Source organism: Zasmidium cellare (genome assembly GCF_010093935.1).
Source record: "Zasmidium cellare ATCC 36951 unplaced genomic scaffold M409scaffold_20, whole genome shotgun sequence".
Taxonomy (NCBI): Eukaryota; Fungi; Ascomycota; class Dothideomycetes; order Mycosphaerellales; family Mycosphaerellaceae; genus Zasmidium; species Zasmidium cellare.
Window position 1 is genome coordinate 70,933 of NW_022986964.1, and position 18,602 is coordinate 89,534.

Genomic DNA, 18,602 nt, shown 5'->3' on the forward strand with positions numbered 1-18,602 from the left:
AACATGAATCTCGTGATACAGCTTATATAACTTCAACTCTCCGCTTCCCCGACTTCACCCTCTCAATAGTAACATATCCATCAGCATCTCTCCTACTCGACACAGGCCTCCCATCTATGCGCACAGTCTGCCCTCGACCGACTGGCACGGATATAGTTCCTTGCCCAGTCGGAGCCTGCACATCCAGCACAAAATCCCCTCTGCCCTGCTTCTGCCACGAAGCCGTGAAAGGGCCTTTGGGCGTCGCAACCTGACCCTTCGCCCAAGACAGCCGACTTGGCGGATATGGCTTCACGGTCCAGGTCTGAAAGCCAGGACCAGTTGGGTTGATGCCCAGGACGTAGTTCGAAAGCAAAGGCACGATGCCAGTGGACCATCCATGAGAAAGGCTGGTGAACTCTTGTTCGTACTTGGTACCGTTGGGCCCAATACCTTCCCAGAATGTCACGCCCGGATCATTGCTCGACATCCAGCCGTACAAGCGATCAATCTGCTCGATTGCTGAATCTGTCTGATTGGCCACGAAGCGTGCTTGCAGCTCAAAGTAGGAGATGAAGGCGTACACTCGGTCGGTTGCATTGTCAACACCAGGAAGAGAGCCATCGTAGAATGTGTTGCCGTAGAAGCGAGAGTTGTGGGCTGAGAGATATTGCAATGCTGAATTTGCTCTGGATCTGTCAGCAACGCCTGCCAATACTGAAATAGAGTTCCCGTCTTGAGCGTGGCGAACTCCACTTGTGGTGTTGCTAGAATCGAAGTAGGCTCCCACAGACGCATCCCATAGATGAGAGTTGATGGCAGATGATACCACCGAGGCTCGATCCGACCAGCGCTTCGATGATGCTCCGTCGTTAAGCGCTGTAGCCCACGCAGAGGCATATTTCAAAGCCAAAACATACAGCGCATTGTAGTACGTGACTTCAGCGGTACGTGGCAGGAATGCATAGTCGCCATAGCCGTCGGTTCCGTTTAAGCCCTTGGAGAGCAGGTTGTTTGAATCAGTAACCGATGGATACCAGCGATCGAGCACTGCAACCAAGTTTTCAAAGTACGAGCGAGCGTAGTCGGTATCGCCGGTGTACAGTACATACTCCCAGCCGCTTACCACCCAGTGTAGTGGATAGTCGAACAAAGGAAGGGTGTAATCGTTGATGCTTGCTGGTGGGATCCAGCCATCGCTTCGCTGGTGATCTGCCAGATCTGCCATGACATTCTTTGCAGCCTCGGCAACATCATGTGTGAGATACGAAGTCCGCCCAGAGACAGTGATGTCGCCGACGTACGGATCACGATCCCTCTTCGGCCCGTCCAGGAGAACCAGCTTACCCTCCAGCGTTGGCGTTGATGAGTTCCGAGGGTCAACATCTGAAGAGCGGAAGTGGTCGGTACACAGCTCGTTGGTGTATGCAGCGTCGAACCACCATTGAGTGAGCTGTTCGTCCGAACACTCAAAGTAGCCAGTGTAGGTGTCTGCGGTACCGAGAAAGGCGGTGAATTGCAGGGAGACGTCCTGGATCCTGAAGGTGCCGTTAGGGGAAGTATGTGGAGCATCCGAATCGAGCGCATCGAGGGCTATTCGCAGGTATCGAAAGCCATGCAGACCGTCGGCACATACTTGATTGCCATACAAGCATCCATTTGTATCTGTCCAAGTGTATGGCTGGGAAGGTACTGCGAATTGATCGTTTCCTGGGGTGATCGTATCACCATTGTCTGACCGGGTGAAGTCAGATACGTTCGTCAGATACTCGGTCGTTTCTGAGAAGGTCAACCTGACTCCTGGAGTATTGTTTGAAGCTCCAGCGAATGCGATTTGAGGGTATCCCACGACGTCCTGGCCAAAATCCAGAGTCAAGGCTGGCACTGGATCGCTAGTCGATTTGCGAATGAATGTTGCAAACCCTCGCCCGGTGGTCAGAGAATTCGCATTTTGCACATTTCCGGTAATGTTGAAAACTTTCTTGGGCTGTACATGGCGAGATGCTGGAGCTCGAGTGTATTGGTGCCAGGAAGAAGGATGCTGATATCGGCTGTCCGCAAGACAGCAGCCCAGTAAGCAGACAAGACAGACGAGTGTCAACCACATGTCGAACGTCTGCATGCCCTGTTATCGACAGACCTAGACTGTTCTTTATGCCATTCCTCAGCCGCAGGAGGATGGCGGGGAGCGTTGCATTGATCGACCCTCACGGTCGACGTTGCGCCGAGGGCGAAAGTATGGTACACGAGCCAAACTCATGACTGCTCGTGCCGGTAATAGATCATCTCTAGCATCAACGAAGTCGGTGCGATGATCTGAAAAGACATGTTGATGAGAGAAGACTGTAGGCAAGGTGAGGTTGAAGGCGATTAACGACAATCTAGCCGGAAACGATATTGACGCAACAATTGCCCGTTACCTGGTAATATCGAAAGGCCGCTGACTTCCAAGTTCCATCTCTTGCTCGCATTCGCTGAGGAGTCCGAGACTGCACATCAGCATCTACCACTGATGAGCTCCAGGCAACAGAATAAAGCTCCCAGCAACGCCGACGGACACAATTGCCAAATCCACTCGTCCAGCGCGCATAGCCGTCCTGCAAGGCTGCGGAAATTAGTGCGGACGTAGCTGATACCGCGGCCGCACTCACCGAACGGCATGATCCCATGCTGTTGTAGAACCACAAAGAGGATTTGGGGCTCGATCCTGCTGGCAGGTATAGATAAGTACAGAAGGATGGGTACCACTCGTTCGATCTTTCTGCCCTCTACCATCCCCTCCTCACAGTCGCACAGCTCACCTACAGTTATCCCGAACTCACTCATAGACGAACAAGTCTTTCATGGCCCACATAATCCTCACAGGCGCCACAGGCACCGCAGGCGCCGGCATCCTCGCCCACGCCCTCACCGTCCCCACCATCGCCAAGATCTCCATCCTCTCCCGGCGCCCCGTCAAACTCGCCGAGAACCAGCCCGAAGCGACCGTCATCCTCCACAAAGACTTCACCACCTACCCACCCGACGTCCTTTCGCAACTCAGCGGCGCAACAGCATGTATCTGGGCGCAAGGGATCAGCAGTCGAGGCATGAGCGAGGAGGAGTACACGAAGATCACACACGACTATCCCGTCGCGGCGGCGCGGGCGTTCGCGGGGTTGGGGGAGAACTTCACGTTCGTGTACACCTCTGGGGAGGGCGCGGAGATGGATAAAGAGGGTGGGATGCTGTATGCGAAGGTCAAAGGGAAGGCGGAGAGAAGTCTGCTCAATCTACAAGCCGAACTGCCGTCTCTGCATGTGTTCAACATCCGGCCTGCGGGGATCAATCCGGCTGGCAACTACCTCGCGGAGCGCAAGCCTTCGTGGGTGGATAGGGGGATCAATTTGTTAGGGAACGTCTTCGAGAGGGTGTATAAGCCTCTGGTGATTTCGACGGAGAATCTGGGTAAGGCATGTGTGAGGCTTGCGATGAACGATGGGAAGCCGTGGCCTGAGGGTAAGGGCGTCGAAGAACAGGGGAGGTTGATCAGGAATGTGGCACTGAGACGGATCGCCGAGGAGGCGAAGTAAGCTGTCAGAAGAGCGGGTTGATGGACTTGGCGATGGCGAGCGTCGGCGCAGGGTTCGTTGTGTACGAGTAGAGAAGAAGTAAGATATCCCAAACGACAGGAGTTGGAACAGTTCGCTTTCACCCTTCCCATCCGGCAACATGCGGACTGCGACCGAAGCAGTGTCACCACAACCGCCATCCAAAGTCTGCATCATCATCGTCGGCGACATCCAAGTCAGCCTCGCAACTCATATCTTCGTCTCCCTCGACTAACGCCAACCCACAACTTCCATCCACCCCAAAGCCGTGGGAATCCACAGACGCACGATGGAGATCTTCGGATTATGAGGACTCTGAACCAGTTCTTCGCCACTCGTGAGGGCAAGACAGCAGCGCTGAAGCTCGGAGCAAACTTGCGGCTGTATACCAGACCCTTCCAGGAGATACTAAGGGTAGATTCGGGATGGTGTTATAATCATAACAAGGTTCTGGACCCAGAGATGATGTGGATGAGCCCTGTGTAAGCGATGATGGCGAGATGGAGGCTTGTGTGTCCAGGCCTTGCACGGTTCGGGGTATCAGCGTTGTGGTGAGGAGGGTGCTTCGACTGTCGTAAGGTAGAGAGCCATGGCGGGTGTTCGATGAGTTGCCAATTCACTTCTTCACAAACCCAGTTCCACTGCCACCTCCTTTCTTCGCCTTCTCTTCTTGCCACTTTCTCTGCTCTACCAACAGTTCATCCTCCTCCTCATCCATATTCTCATCACCTTCAGCATCTTTCCGCTTGACCGTCGCCGCTGGTTCCTCGGGCAAAGCACCCGCCAACCGGGCCTCCTCTTCCCAAGCTTTCCTCTCCAACTCATCAAACTCCTCTTTTCGCTCGATCCACCGCTCCTGGACATCTCGAATCTCCATTTTGCCATAACCTTCGTTCATGGCCTGCGCCCAGATGCTCGCCTCGTCGGAGATTGTTCGTCCTTCCTCGTCCGTGGCTCGCGCTCCTTGGAAGACATAGCCGGATGCTCTGTCGATCGCTCGGAGTAGGTTGGCCATGCTCTGCCGATCCTCAACCGCTACTGTATCGAAGCCGACAAGGCCGTGGTCTTCAATCAATGAAATGAGCGCTTCATTCAGCTTATCCCATTTCTCGCTCGAGGCCGATGGAGTTGCTTGGAGTTCCTGGGCAAGGGATGGTAGCAGATGATGCAGATCCTGGACCTCGGTGTAGAAGTCCAGATTGAATGGCAAGTCGGCGCCACCAACGGCTTTGAGGTTATCGATCTTGGTTAAGACATTGACCACCGGGTATGGGAGATGCAGCATTCCTCGGAGGCATAGTATCAAGCTGGAAAGGTAAAGTGAGGGCCGTGTCAACACTATCGAGTCGAGGAGTTGGATGATGACGATCTACTGCATGGTCAGTCAGCGGCGACTTGATATCACATGGAAAGGAGAGCATACTCGGTATCCTGCTTTCTCCAACCGGTGAAGTATCCGAGGGAGTGCGGTATGATGTGTCGTAAGCTCAGGCTGCCCAGGCGGGTCCAGGAGAATGGTCTCTTCTACAGCATCCATTAGCATGTGACCACGACTCCCAAACATACTCCCACATACCACAGTCCTCGAGTCTCTCCAACAGCCAGTCAATGTTGGCCTCGACCTCCTCCATCGCCCACAAAACGCCACCATTCGGCCCCAATTCTTCCCGCTCCATCACTTCCTCGATGTTGACCAGTTCCCGTACATCGAATGAGGCCTCGTATGGAATGTTGTCGTTTGCTGGGTCGAGATTGCCGACGGAACATGGTCTGGCGACGGCGCGCATGAATTGTTGGAGGCCGTTGCAGAGGGTGGATTTGCCGGATCCTGGAGGGCCGGTTGGTATGAGGATGGTGCTCATTGTTGAATGTCTGGTTGGTCGTTCGAGTGTTACGTCAATGTCGACGTGTTTGTATCATCGAAGGGGGTTGTCGCACATGACGGTGTGTTTTGGTGAAGATTCTGGAACTGTGACAAAAGTCGTGTCGCCAGGCGTTTCAGCTGTCGCCGCCGTGGTCCTTCTTTCTTCACTCACTTCATCTCGACATCACTACATGTGAACAGGTTTTCGCGGCAACACGACACCTTGCAATCCACTTTGTCTCATGCGAGCAATGCACGACTGCTGCCATGACAGTATCAATTACGGACCTTCCAACCGAGCTTCTCACCCACGTCTGCTCATGTCTGGATAGAGAGAGTCTCTGTTCTTTGGCACTAGCAAGCAGACTCTTTCACTCTTCTACAGCTTCATGGCTCTACCTGAGGATCAAGATATCGGATCGTGACTCCGCCGCAAACCTCTTTTTGTTTCTGACCCGCACCTCGTACGCCAAGTACGTACGGCAGATCATTGTTGGACGACTTGCCCGACGCTCCGATGCCGACGCATTCCCACATCCTGTCGACGAGATTCGATATCGTCCTGATCGTCAGATCTCCCAAATTGTCCATCAGCAAGACTCATCGTGGCGACCCGTCGCAAATCTCATACAAATCCTACCTTCGCTTCGCGATCTGGTATGGGCGTGTCCGGAGCAAATCCCACCTTGTGTAGTCCGGGCCCTCACCTCAAACGGACATCTCTCTTCGTGTAGACTACATTTGAGGACATTTCGACTGCGTAGTCTCGAGGAGAACGCTTTTGATTCCCACGAACTGGACCTTATTCGATTGCCCAATCTTCACGACATATGGTTCATCCACGATCTGTCGGATAAATACAGTGCCTCTCACCGCTCACCTGAGATCATATTCAGCGTTCTTCGAAGCTTCGCTCCAAATCTACGCTATCTGCGATTCTGGGAAGGGATGTACTTCACGAACCTTGTCTCCGATCTATCGTCCACACTGTCCAGGCTGGAGCAGACCTATTCGCGCATGCCAAATCGCAAAGCTTCGCTGACAGAATTGGTACTTGTAGGCGTTGATCAGGTGCCACCGGAGCGCCTGATTGAATGGAGTCAGCACATTGATTTTAGGGTACTCGAGTCTTTGATCATACACCGCCCTTCTATGCCGGAGACCATTGAATTACTGGCAAACATGACAATGCCCAGTGTAAGGAAGTTGTTTGTGAATCTTGGCAATGACTTCGACCCGAGGTACCCGGAAGACTATCATTCTAATGCTGGTGGTCGACTCCTTGCAAATCTCCCACAGCTGCTAGCCCTTGGACTCTTAGGCCATCTCAGCCATTCCCACTTGCATGGAGCTATGGTACATCATGGCCCCACATTGACCAGGCTCTGCCTCCGTCCGTCGAACAAGAAAGATCACACACTACTACTCGGATCAGAACAAGTTGAGTGGATATCCAAATACTGTATCGCATTGGAAGAGCTTGAGATGACCGTGAAAAGATCGAGGGGTGATCTCAACGAGGTTTCAATGTATCGTGCCGTCGGACGAATCGCCAGACTCCAGACCCTCGACCTGACACTGAACTCAGCCGACCACAGCGTCTTAGACCGGCCTTTCTCGACCAGTGAGGGCAACCCATGGTTCGATGAATTGAAAATGGTGTCAATGCCGTATAGGGACCATCTCCGCGAAATGCTCATCAACACTGCCCTTGACGAAACTCTTGCGCGATCAATCTATGACACCATGGCCACGGCCAAACCAGCCAGAGGATTGCCTCTCGCACAAGTTCGTCTTCACTCGAAGGGAGGCGGAGAGTTCGGTGCAGGCGGGCTCCTTGGCGACTTGCAGTATGTTTTCCTCGAACTTGGACGGGGTTGGTTGTTTGAGATGACAGGCGCATTCTGCAAAGAGAACCGTGTTACTATCAAAGAGATTGACACCGCGAGGACACGGATTGCAATCTGCCGTGGGGACTTGAGTGACAGCGTTGAGCCCGTCTTTCGTAGTTTGTGGCCGTCCAAGACCGGAGACGATGATCGGAGAGACGATTGGCACAGTTTTCCGCTGTGCACGTGAAAGCCTCTTGCTGTCGCTACTGATGATGGTCTTTTTCGATACTCTCCCAAGTACATGCAGCCCTGCCACTGAGAAAGATCCCCGTCACATTGCACTAGCGTCGCCGCCCGGGATCCGAGCGTTGACATGTGAAACCATTCTCAGCCAAGAATCATGTAGGACGCTCGGACAAGACTCGGATTTCTTTGCCGAGTCGTCTTCTGCCCTCGACTTCAAAGTAAACACCACCCCATCAACAAACCACACAACACTCGACGCTCGATTACGATGAGTGCTATCAACGAGGTCCCGAATCCGCCAAGCGATGCGATCTCGAGCGTGCGCTTCTCCCCCGACGGCGCCTCGCTACTCGTCAGCGCATGGGACAGCAAGATCCAAGTCTACCACCGCAGCGACGAAGGATACAAGCACAGCGCCTCGATCCAGTGCGATGCGCCCATCCTCGACGTGTGCTGGGGCGCGGACTCGTCGACATTCTTCGCAGTGGGTATTGACTATGACGTCGCAAAGTACAATGTTCATGAGGGACAAGACAGCAAGGTCGTCATGAGCAGCCACGACCAAGCCGCCAACAAGGTCGCATACAGCAAAGAGCACGATATTGTCATTTCCACGAGCTGGGATGAGACGATGCACATACACAGGCCAAGCGACAACGCATTCGTGCCTGTCAAGCTCGCCGCAAAACCTTTCGCCATATCTCTCACTGCGGATCGTCTGGTTGTGGCTATGGCTGAGCGCCACGTCCACGTCTACGACCTCGCCGCTCTGCGCGACCTCATCCCACAAGCTGGCAGTACCGAAGCCATGCGAGAACCTCTTGTGGTCGAGCCCTGGCAGCAGCGACTGAGCAACCTGAAGTTCATGACCCGCGACATCGCCTGCATGCCCGACGGAACGGGATTCTCGACCGGCAGCATAGAGGGGAGAGTCAGCGTGGAGTTCTTCGATCCGGCTCTGGAGAAAGAGGCGTACGCTTTCAAATGTCACAGGGTGAAGGTGGACGAGGTGGATGAGGATGGAGAGGAGATTTCCGAGATCATACATCCAGTCAACACAATCGCATATCACCCTGTGCATGGCACGTTTGCGACAGGTGGCGGAGACGGCGTGGTGGCTTTGTGGGATGCGAAGACGAAGAGAAGGATCAGGCAATACCCTAAGTTGGATGCGAGTGTCGCGGCTTTGGACTTCAGCAGCGATGGCACTCGCCTTGCCGTTGCCATGTCGCCGGGCTTTGAGGAAGGCAAAGAGGAAGAAGAGGCTGACCCTAGTCTTGTCAAGGTGTATGTGAGAGAGCTTGCCGAGAGCGAGACGAAGGGCAAGCCGGCCAAGGAGAAATGAGTGCGGATTGCGTAGGGAGGTTTTGGGATCTTGATCGATTAGCGAGGAGTTTGGGGCTGATGCTACGAGACAACAGCGAGATGTTGTATGAGAATTGAGTCTTGTTACCACACTGATGCATCACAGATAAGCATCAGGCGCACACGGTGACAATCCGCCCCATGTGGCTTCATGTTGTGTAGCGAGGCTAATGAGTTAGCGAGTTCAGCTCGACTCGCTTGGGGCGAAGACAAACAGATATAGCTGCTGCTTGTTGAAGCTGTGCTATGCCACCTTGCAGTAAAATGGGCAGGCTGAATGCTGAAGTATTCCAAGAAAGAATCTCGAGACTGCTTTGTCCGTGAGGGACCGAGCCACACACTTGACACGCACATGTCTCGACCTCATATGTCTAGCGCCAGCCTCTCCTCTGCAGAGATTCCCCTCATACATCTCAACAAGATCCCTTCACAGTCCGAAACCTCCTTCCGCTTGAGCGATGCGCAGACACCCGCCAGCGACAGCTCACCAAAGCCTGGGCAGACATTTCGGCGCAGCCGCTCGAATGCCTCGCTCGAGGTTGCGACTGATGTGGTCTTCGGATTGCTTTCAACAGTCTTCTTTGTATATGGATTATACGTCGCACACTACAACGGAAAGGCTGTAGCGGACTATCCCAAGGTCACCGACACGCTGATCAACGCCACCAAGATTGTACATGGGCGGAGACGAACTGCCACATACGAGACGCTGGCTGACAGACCGCAGGGTCCCACGGTCTTTCCCATTCTCTTCGCAGCGGTACTGGGACGGGCTTTGAAAGCCATAATGCTATGGCGTCTAGAGCGGGGCGAACGATTAGGCTTGCTCGATCTCCTGGCAGGAAGCACGACTGTAGTCAACACCATACTCACGCAGATCAGCCTGCGAATCCTGAACGCAGCCGGCTTGATTCTGATTGTTGCATGGGCCATCTCCCCTCTGGGCGGCCAGGCGTCTTTGCGAGTCATGACTGTTTCGCAGCAGAATGCGACGTCGTCGGCGGAGATCAAGTACATGTCGACCAACCACTCTTTCGGCCCCTACGTGAGTGGTGACCTGGGATCTCTAGCCACGCTGATGGACGGCCTGTTTAATGCTGCCTTGCTGGGACCAGAGAGGATTAAGAACTCGCCGACAGATCAGTGGAATAACGTCAAAGTGCCGCACCTTGAGAGTATCGCAAATGATCCATCCCTCCTGGCCAACAACTCGTGGATCCCGGTACCTGACCAAAATGTGACATACGCTTCCCTGATTGGACTCCCCATCGCCGACCTACCCGCTTCTTGCAACGCTTCATTCACTATAGAGTCATTCTACTGGACCCTAGATTGTTCTGCTCTCACTGACTCGTATCAGCCACCTGGTTACAAGAGCAACGACGAACTACCTGATGGATGGTCGAACCGGACGAATGGCCTTGGCAACATCCTCCTACTGGACTACGCACCACGTGCGGCGAACAAAACGAATTGTCGAGGCAGCCCTTATGATCCTGCTTACGTGCCTCGAGTTCTCGCATACAACTCTTGGGATCCATCAAGCGCGCAGTTCGGGGCCCTTTGTACGATCTGGACTTCGTACGTGGAGTTAGAGACCCAGTGTACGAGCATCACGAATTGCTCGGTGACAGCGATTAGGAACTCAACTCAAGTGCACCCCACTCCTGCTTGGACTATGCTGGATGGGCCGGAAGATGCTTGCAACTGGTATATCTGGTTCCTGGCACAGTTCGTCGACACCGTTAACGTCAAGCGCTCAGGTACTTCCACGCCCGTGCAGGGATATTTGCTCGATCCCAACTCGCCTGCTTCGCCGCTGCTTGATAAACCCATGACTTCCGTGCCGAAGAAGACGTTCGCTGTTCGACTGGCGCAGCTTCTCAACACGTACTGGTCAATCACGGCCGGGCCATATGCCGTCCCGTATGGATTCGCTGGGGATATCGACAATACCAACGTAGACTACTACGATGAGACTGCTGCGAACGCTACTACAACGACAGCACAGCTTACCCAAACCTTCAACGTGATCCGCTGCCACTCAGCCTGGTTGGGTGTGCTTCTTGGCTCATCCATCTTTCTCATCGCAGCGAGTATTCTCTCCATTGTCCTTCGCTTGAGAAGCAAGACGCCTGATCTGTCGTTGAATTGGTCGACATCGACGAGGGACAATCCATACGTCGATACGAATTACTCTGGCTCTTCCCTGGATCATACCAAGCGTTCGCAGCTGATGAAGAGCAATAAGGTGAGGTTCGGAGACGTGGAGCCAGGAAGACGTGTTGGGCATCTTGCTGTGGGATCGCTGGAGTCGCATGCTGTTGCCAAGGCTGACAGGAGTCGGATGTTTGATTAGAGAATGGAGAGGGTTGTGAGCTCTGCTGTGCCGTTCACTGCCGACTCTGGCTCCATCGGTTCCCTGTTACGGTGCATGTCGTTAGGCCCAGCTCGTCGATACATGCATTCTGTTATCGGTCGTACAATTGATATTGCACATCATGACTGATCTGTACCACACTCGCCCTTCTCTCGGACCATCTTCATCGAATGCGTATCGGCCAGAACCGCGACGTTTGTCATGTCTATGGTCTGATCATTGCAGAATTCACAGCAAACACGCTCAAGTGAGGAGGTTTGCGTCCCGCTTATACAGCAAAGTGGTTCCACAGCGGGTGTTTCGACCACGCTGCCCTAACAGGGGTGTCTCTAGTGGCGATACAGTCCTCGACGACATCCTTGACCAAAACCCTATGCAACGCGCGGTAAGTATGTTCCGCAATAGATGCTGCCGCGAACGACGTCGAACTTGGGATGGAGCATATAAGAGAGGGACAAGTTGTTGGAAAGATGAAGGCTCAAGAACAACATCACCCTTTCATCAACAGCATCTTCCACAACACAACATCCAGATATCACCAACAACATGGTCGCTACAATCCGCAAGTACAAGGCCGCTGCCGTCAACGCTGAGCCAGGCTGGCTCAACTTGGAGCTCTCGGTGCAGAAGACAATCCACTGGATCAACGAGGCTGGCAACGCAGGATGCAAGCTCATTGCTTTCCCCGAGTTGTGTGAGTCCGGGCATCGAGCAAACTCTCATCATTGAATCGCTAATTGTCTCGAAATCTAGGGATCCCAGGCTACCCATACTGGATGTGGCGAGTCAACTACCAAGAAAGCCTTCCTCTCCTCAAGAAGTACCGCGAGAACAGCCTTCCCAGCGACTCCCCCGAGATGCACCGGATCCGTGCGGCGGCAAAGAAGAACTCGATCTTTGTCTCGTTGGGATACTCTGAGGTCGACCTCAACAGTCTGTACACCACCCAGGTCATGATCGACCCGACGGGCAAGGTCATCAACCATCGCAGGAAGATCCGAGCCACGCATGTCGAGCGTTTGGTCTTTGGTGATGGGACTGGTGATACTACGTCAATGGTCGTCGATACTGAGATTGGTCGCATTGGCCACTTGAACTGCTGGGAGAATATGAACCCTTTCCTGAAGGCGTACGCCGTATCCCTCGGTGAGCAGGTCCACGTCGCCGCATGGTAAGCCCATCAAAAGTATTTATTAACACACGAAACCGCATACTCACGACAAGATCGCCAGGCCTCTCTACCCTCACGCCACAACCCTCACCTACCCAGACCCCTACACCAACATCTCCGACGCCAACTCGGACATCGTAACGCCCGCCTACGCCATCGAAACCGCCTCCTACACCCTCGCGCCCTTCCAAACCATCTCCGCCGAAGGCGTGCGCCTGCAAACACCCCCCGGCAAAGACCCCGAAGACCACCACATCTACAACGGCAACACGCGGATCTACGGCCCGGACGGGCAAGCCCTGATCCCGAAGCCCTCCGAGAACTTCGAGGGCCTAGTGTTTGTGGATATTGATTTGGACGAGGGGCATTTGAGCAAGGCGTTGAATGATTTTGGGGGCCATTATATGCGGCCGGATCTGGTGAGGTTGGTGGTGGATACGGATCGGAAGGGGTGTGTTAGTAGGGTGAATGGGAGTGGGACGCATGAGGTTGTTAGTACGTTGGAGAGGGTGGGGTTGGATAAGCCGGTTGATGAGGAGATTCTGAACGGGGAGGAGTAATTGTTGTGGTTGATAAGCGTGATTATGAGGTTGTAGACTGATGGATTGAAATCTTCGCTCTTTGAAAAAGCATGAAGCTCACCCTGGATGGTCAGCATATCCAAGACATTCTCCTCGATAGTGAGAAAGAAAACGGTTCGGACAGACACAAGTCTTGCTGCTCGGAAACCTGATTACTAGTACAATATCGACACGTTTTCCCTCTGCTGGCAACAAATCGCAACTCCGATGCAATCTCTTGTCTTTCTCTAAGCAACCTGAGTAACAGTCATATCCTCAACAAAGATAGAGAAGTTCTCCAACGGCGCAACAAAGGCATTGTACGTAGCCTCGTGTGTACCAGTGATGTTGTAAGTGATCCTATCATCTCTGTCAGCACACCCAACTCCCATCTACCTCAAAACCAACCATGACTCACAAAGTATCAGCATCCGTAAAACTCAAACTAACCGCCAAACTAGCAACCCCATCCTGCCGACTCGGCTGCAAGCTAGCCGCCACAAACGGCGTCCCACTCGTCGACACCCCCTCGAGGATCTCACAGCCCTCGAAGAACCCGATATCCTCGCCAGCGCAGTACGCCAGGAAACTCGGGTAGATGCCGTCTTTGTGGCCGGTGACGTTGAAGTTGTAGCTGCAGCCGGAGCGGGCGCAGCCGGCGTGCCAGCTGGTGATGTTCCAGTGGTAGTACTGAGGGAGGCCGGTGGCGGCGTCGGTTTGGGGGATGGCGACGGCGAGGGAGGGGACGATTAGAGCGCCCAAGGGAGGTAAGGGCGGTGATGAGCTGCATCTTGTTGATGGGGTGAGGTTGGGGTAAGGTCATTTGACTCGAAGGGAGGCTAAGATTGAGTTTGCCAGGGTGATGGAAGGGATGATGTTGGACAAGTCTACCTTTATATCTCTTTGTCCTGTCGAGAGGAGTAGTACAACAAGGTCACATTACGGTGTTCGCATCCCGCGCGCTCGCCCAGAACCCTCTGCCGTACTGGTAAAAGCCGGCGTTGAACCTCATTGGCGACTTGCAGCCCGATATTGGTATAGCAGGGGCTGGCTCGGGTGCCATAGAATCGCCGGACGTCATTTGCATCCCTGTCTTGTCTCTCTGACCCCTCTGATGGCTGCAATCTTCTATTTCTAGGCGTTTCGTTGCCCGGCGCCTCCTATTTCCGTCGCCCCTTGCGGCACATCATTTTGAATAAGCCTTCCAAGCTACAGCATTGACAACTCGTCTGGTCTCCAAGCCGACACCCTCGTCCATTGACGAGCTTTGGGAGGCCGACAGACTTCTGTGTGAAGACATAAGGAGATACACATCGTCTGCAACAACAGCCAGGCTTGATGGCGACGTCCTGGCTGCAACATGGCTCGAAGAGAAGGCGAAAGCTTGCCTGGTCAGATTCTTCTTTTATTATTACATCGTCCTTCTCAGAACGACAAAAATTCATCCTCAATACTAAAAGTCTCAGGAGAAAGCTCTTCCAATGTCACCCTCGAACTCTTCGTGAACTGTGAAGAAGAAGCCAAGTCCGCTGATTGATATCCTCCTTCACTTCCCGATTTCGAGCCTTCACTGCTCAACCGCCAGAAATAGTCAGGCGGCGGGTTTGAACCAACCCCAAGCAACGGCAGACTCAACTTCCAGTTCTCGATAGCAGAGTCCGATGCGTCTGCGACGTAGGGGTAGTGTTTCTTGATCACCTCGGAGAAGTAGAGCTGATCGGAGCGTTTCTGTGCTGATGTACTGCAGACGAGCAAGATCCAGAGAAAGAGGACCGATAGGGGTGTGGGTGGGGCCACTGCTTCCCCTGTATCGGCTGCTATGCCGATGATGTGTTTGAGTAGGCCGTCCGTCAGTCTCTGACGTACCTCTTTGCAGGCGGCTTGTGCAGCAGGCGAAGGGCATAGGACGAACAGGAAGGATGTTAACCTCGTACATGTTTGAAGCTCTATTCGCCATTCAGGGTCTTGTCCAGTGGCATCGCCACTTTGAAGGTCCGTACACATCTCCGCCAGATGTACAGCTAGCTTGAGCAGTTCGACCGCCTGTTGAATACCAAGTGTGTCGTGAAACACAGGAGTACACTTTGCAGGATGGCAGAGTGCTATCATCGCACAAAGGACGTCGAGGAGCTGTGAATCCACCTTCAAGTGTTTCAGAGACAGAAGTGCTGCCAGCGGTAACTTGAACCCCTGGGCCTCAACATCCGCAAGTGCTGAACGCCCTGTATCGCCATACGGTCTCCTGAGCTGAGCATTGACTCCGTGAATCCGGCTGAGGTTCGTCAACAGTAAGACGCTATGCGTGCAGTGGATATGTGCTGCAAACTTGTAAGCGGCCAGGTCCGAGATGGAGCTGCATGTCAGAGCGCAGGCATTGATGTGCTTAAGGGCGGTGTCCCAATCACCCTGCTGAGACCGAATCATCGCAAGGCGTGATATAGCCCATGTGATGGCTTCTTTGCTGGTTGAATCGGCTTCGTCGTCGATCTTGGCTTGCTTCAACCCCCGTGAGATGGACATGATGGCCTCCGTTTCGTGCTCGATGGCTTTGATCTTGTCCTGCGAAAACATGTTGTAGGCTATGGCGAGGAAGCTGTGATATAGTTTTGGGTCGCTGGCCGTCTCGCGGAAGAGATCTGGCTTGTAGGCGTCCCATCGGTAGCCACGATAGTATCGCTCGAAGAGACTGACGAAAGCTTCATCGACGCTGACGGGGAATGAATTGAAGGGCTCGAAGCTGCCTCTAGCAAGAGTCACGGTCGACGTCTCTGAGCATCGGGTCCTTCGTTGACATCCATGCTTGACAACGTGCAGTGAATCTGTCTCGTCCGGCTGCGGCGGTTTCGTGGTCGATCTGCGACTCTCCGGACTCATGACGCCACCCTCCCTCGAGCGATCTTTCTTAGACCCGAACACTGGCCTCCGGCGCCTCTGAACATATGCCTGAGCGTGGCTCCGGATTAGACTCAGCTTGTCTTCATCACAGCGCCTGCGAGCCGGGCTGTGGCTGACGAAGAGGACTTCTTCCTGTATGGAGAACATTGGATGGCCTGAATCCGGACAAGATCACCGTGTAGGAGATAGTATCAGACATGCGCCGGTAAAAGTGCACGGAGGTCGTCCGGGAAGAGATTAATCAGCGCGAGGTGGGAGATGATATAATTCTTGTTCGCTGCATAGCTCTCCACTATAGAGGTCTGTGCGGCGAGATATACCGGTGTCACATGCCTGGGGCCGAAAAAAGTTAAAGTTGTAGAAGTTGAAACTCGGCCGAGCATTGCATCGATCTTGTGGCTATATCGGGTGTAGTCGAGGTGTTGCAGGAGGAAGGTAAAGCCTGATGTAGGGCCGTGCAGCCACGATTGTCCTATCAAAGACACCTCATTATAGATCATAATATGCTTGCCTTTGTCTTCAGTTTGGTCGTTCCTCATCGATCTTCTTCCGATGCGTGGATCATCTTAGCAGCAGTAGATGACTATCCAAATGGAAAGGAAGCAAGAGCTTCCGAAGGATCACCAAAGCTGGTTGCTTCCGGATGAACTCGGCCATTACCACGAAGGGCGAAATCGAGAGATCCATTGGAGTTAGTCCAGATGTAAGATCTCGCAAAGGCCTTGAGCTTCAGAAATGCGTTCTCGATGATTAGAAGTAGCGACATGGCACACCCTTCGCCGCCAACAGGCCCATCCCTCCTCAATATTGGCGGCATGAAGAGCTCTTCATTAACGCTGAGAAGCCCCGAGGCAGACCGTTCAACAGCTTCAAAGCTCACACTTCACCAAACATGACCACGCCAAACCCAAAAGACCTCGTCAAAACCTCCTACGACAGCATAGCACCCGCTTACTTTAACTTCATCACGAAACTGCCAAGTCCCAAGCTACTCTGGGTGGACAAGCTCCTCGACAACCTTACAAGCACCTCGAATGTCCTGGAACTGGGCTGCGGGAATGGCATGTCCGGGACTCTGCCACTCGCTGAGAAAGTACGAAGAGTCGTAGCGAACGATATCTCCACGGCGCAGATTGAGATTGCGAAGGGGAAGTTGGCTGGGCGTGGGAATGTGGAGTTCTTGGAGGGTGATATGACGGGATTGCAGTTTGAAGAGGGGAGCTTTGATGCTATCATGGCGTTGCATTCAATTTTCCATCTCCCAAGGGAGGAGCAGCCGGTGATGCTTGGGTTGGTGTATAAGTGAGAATCCTGGTAGTATCATGAAAGATTGGCTGGGAGCTGATATGTTTAGCAGCAGCCTAGGGGCGGAAGGGAGCAAGCAGATGTTGGGTGATGCCGGCTTCGAAATTCTCGAGGCGGAAGTTGTGAGGACTGTGGACGAGAAGAAGACGGTGCCGTTCTTGTGGGTATTAGCCCGGAAGCCATGAAGTCGATATTTTCATCCCTCGAATGGCCAGCCTTGCAACTTGACTGTCAAGACCTCACTGCCCTCCTCCTCCGCTCTCAGCTTCTCCATCAGCTCCTCCACGTCCCAGTTCGCAAACAAATACTTCCCCGTGCACGCCTTTCCCGCCTCAGGCGTGCTCAGCCAAACGAAGAAGTCCGCAGGCAGATCGTGCGTGTCGAGGAGGCCAACGCTCCGCATATATGCCTTCTGCTCGTCGGTAGCAGTCAACATATCCGTGTCGATAATCCCAGGATGAACGCTGACGACGCTGATCGAGGGATTTTCCTGAGCAAGATGCTGCATGATCTGAGCGAGGGCGATTTTGGAGCCGTTGTAGGCACTTTTGGCCACCCAGCCGGGGAATGTCAATGTGAACGGCAAGGCAGCATTGACAGAGATGATGGTTGGGGAGCCCTGGGGATTCACATGCGGTAGAAAGGCTTGCGCGGTGATGAAAGAGCCCTTGACGTTCGTTTCGAAGGCCGACCACCACACGGTGAGGTCTGCGGTTTGGATGGGAGCTCTCCCTGGAGAGATGCCTGCATTGAGAACGAGGACATCCCACAGTCCGACTGCATCTGCGGCTAGCTGGAGACCCTCTGCATCGGTGGATTCGCAAACGTGAATACTAGTCTGCGTATGAGAGTTGGCTGCTTCGATGGATCTTCGAGTCTCCTCAAGAGCTTCCTGACGGCGTCCAAGGAGGGCTATTTTTACGGCACCAGCTTTCGCAAAGGACACTGCCGTTGCTCGTCCAATTCCACCTGAAGCTCCAGTGATGACAACCGTCTTGCCCGTGGCTCGACCCGCCGGTGACAGGGCTGGATAGGTATCGTTTCGCCAAATCTTGGTAAACGACGGAAAGGGAGGCTTCATTGCAACGTCTCGACCAGTAGTGGTTCCATTAGCCGCAGACTGGGCTGAGGTATCGTTGTGCCACGTCTTCGTCGACGACGGAAAGAAAGGATTCGTCGCCATTTCTCGGACAACACAAGAGAGTCAACATAAAAAAGTGAGCCCGAGGCTGGGATCAGGATGCTCGAGCTTTTGAGAGACAAATCCAAGATCGAAGGGCGTGGGAATCCAGGCTCGCTTGTTCAACCAGATGGGAAAGTCGGCGCCGTCGTTCGCGAGCATTCCCGAACACTTATGTGGTCTCGCATCATTCCGACTCAATAGTGGACGAAAGTGCTTCGTCAAGTGGATTGAT

The 18,602-nt window shown here is 53.6% G+C and overlaps 10 protein-coding genes across 10 annotated transcripts; 5 read left to right on the top strand and 5 right to left on the bottom strand.

Moving 5' to 3' along the window:
- Positions 1 to 32: 32 nt before the first annotated feature.
- M409DRAFT_66852 (glycoside hydrolase family 78 protein) lies at positions 33 to 2,086 on the bottom strand (the record flags this gene model as incomplete). Its single annotated transcript, XM_033817129.1, has 3 exons — positions 33 to 52; positions 97 to 2,020; positions 2,072 to 2,086. The coding sequence occupies 3 exons, from the start codon at positions 2,084 to 2,086 to the stop codon at positions 33 to 35; spliced, it is 1,959 nt and encodes a 652-aa protein (XP_033666767.1).
- A 736-nt stretch (positions 2,087 to 2,822) lies between these two features.
- Positions 2,823 to 3,551, top strand: M409DRAFT_23610 (uncharacterized protein; the record flags this gene model as incomplete). Its single annotated transcript, XM_033806864.1, has 1 exon — positions 2,823 to 3,551. The coding sequence occupies one exon, from the start codon at positions 2,823 to 2,825 to the stop codon at positions 3,549 to 3,551; it is 729 nt and encodes a 242-aa protein (XP_033666768.1).
- A 634-nt stretch (positions 3,552 to 4,185) lies between these two features.
- On the bottom strand, positions 4,186 to 5,431 carry M409DRAFT_23611 (uncharacterized protein; the record flags this gene model as incomplete). The annotated part of the gene is made up of 3 exons (XM_033806865.1): positions 4,186 to 4,938; positions 4,993 to 5,093; positions 5,146 to 5,431. 3 exons carry the CDS (start codon positions 5,429 to 5,431, stop codon positions 4,186 to 4,188), a joined length of 1,140 nt encoding a protein of 379 aa, XP_033666769.1.
- A 2,348-nt stretch (positions 5,432 to 7,779) lies between these two features.
- Positions 7,780 to 8,856, top strand: M409DRAFT_66855 (uncharacterized protein; the record flags this gene model as incomplete). The annotated part of the gene is made up of 1 exon (XM_033817130.1): positions 7,780 to 8,856. The coding sequence occupies one exon, from the start codon at positions 7,780 to 7,782 to the stop codon at positions 8,854 to 8,856; it is 1,077 nt and encodes a 358-aa protein (XP_033666770.1).
- An 807-nt stretch (positions 8,857 to 9,663) lies between these two features.
- On the top strand, positions 9,664 to 11,235 carry M409DRAFT_66856 (uncharacterized protein; the record flags this gene model as incomplete). Its single annotated transcript, XM_033817131.1, has 1 exon — positions 9,664 to 11,235. The coding sequence occupies one exon, from the start codon at positions 9,664 to 9,666 to the stop codon at positions 11,233 to 11,235; it is 1,572 nt and encodes a 523-aa protein (XP_033666771.1).
- A 567-nt stretch (positions 11,236 to 11,802) lies between these two features.
- On the top strand, positions 11,803 to 12,987 carry M409DRAFT_66857 (uncharacterized protein; the record flags this gene model as incomplete). The annotated part of the gene is made up of 3 exons (XM_033817132.1): positions 11,803 to 11,950; positions 12,010 to 12,427; positions 12,489 to 12,987. The coding sequence occupies 3 exons, from the start codon at positions 11,803 to 11,805 to the stop codon at positions 12,985 to 12,987; spliced, it is 1,065 nt and encodes a 354-aa protein (XP_033666772.1).
- Positions 12,988 to 13,235: 248 nt separating this feature from the next.
- On the bottom strand, positions 13,236 to 14,050 carry M409DRAFT_23615 (uncharacterized protein; the record flags this gene model as incomplete). The annotated part of the gene is made up of 3 exons (XM_033806866.1): positions 13,236 to 13,347; positions 13,406 to 13,771; positions 13,926 to 14,050. 3 exons carry the CDS (start codon positions 14,048 to 14,050, stop codon positions 13,236 to 13,238), a joined length of 603 nt encoding a protein of 200 aa, XP_033666773.1.
- A 362-nt stretch (positions 14,051 to 14,412) lies between these two features.
- M409DRAFT_55259 (uncharacterized protein) lies at positions 14,413 to 16,029 on the bottom strand (the record flags this gene model as incomplete). Its single annotated transcript, XM_033812951.1, has 1 exon — positions 14,413 to 16,029. One exon carries the CDS (start codon positions 16,027 to 16,029, stop codon positions 14,413 to 14,415), a length of 1,617 nt encoding a protein of 538 aa, XP_033666774.1.
- Positions 16,030 to 16,774: 745 nt separating this feature from the next.
- Positions 16,775 to 17,188, top strand: M409DRAFT_23617 (uncharacterized protein; the record flags this gene model as incomplete). The annotated part of the gene is made up of 1 exon (XM_033806867.1): positions 16,775 to 17,188. One exon carries the CDS (start codon positions 16,775 to 16,777, stop codon positions 17,186 to 17,188), a length of 414 nt encoding a protein of 137 aa, XP_033666775.1.
- A 195-nt stretch (positions 17,189 to 17,383) lies between these two features.
- M409DRAFT_66858 (uncharacterized protein) lies at positions 17,384 to 18,268 on the bottom strand (the record flags this gene model as incomplete). The annotated part of the gene is made up of 1 exon (XM_033817133.1): positions 17,384 to 18,268. One exon carries the CDS (start codon positions 18,266 to 18,268, stop codon positions 17,384 to 17,386), a length of 885 nt encoding a protein of 294 aa, XP_033666776.1.
- Positions 18,269 to 18,602: the final 334 nt, after the last annotated feature.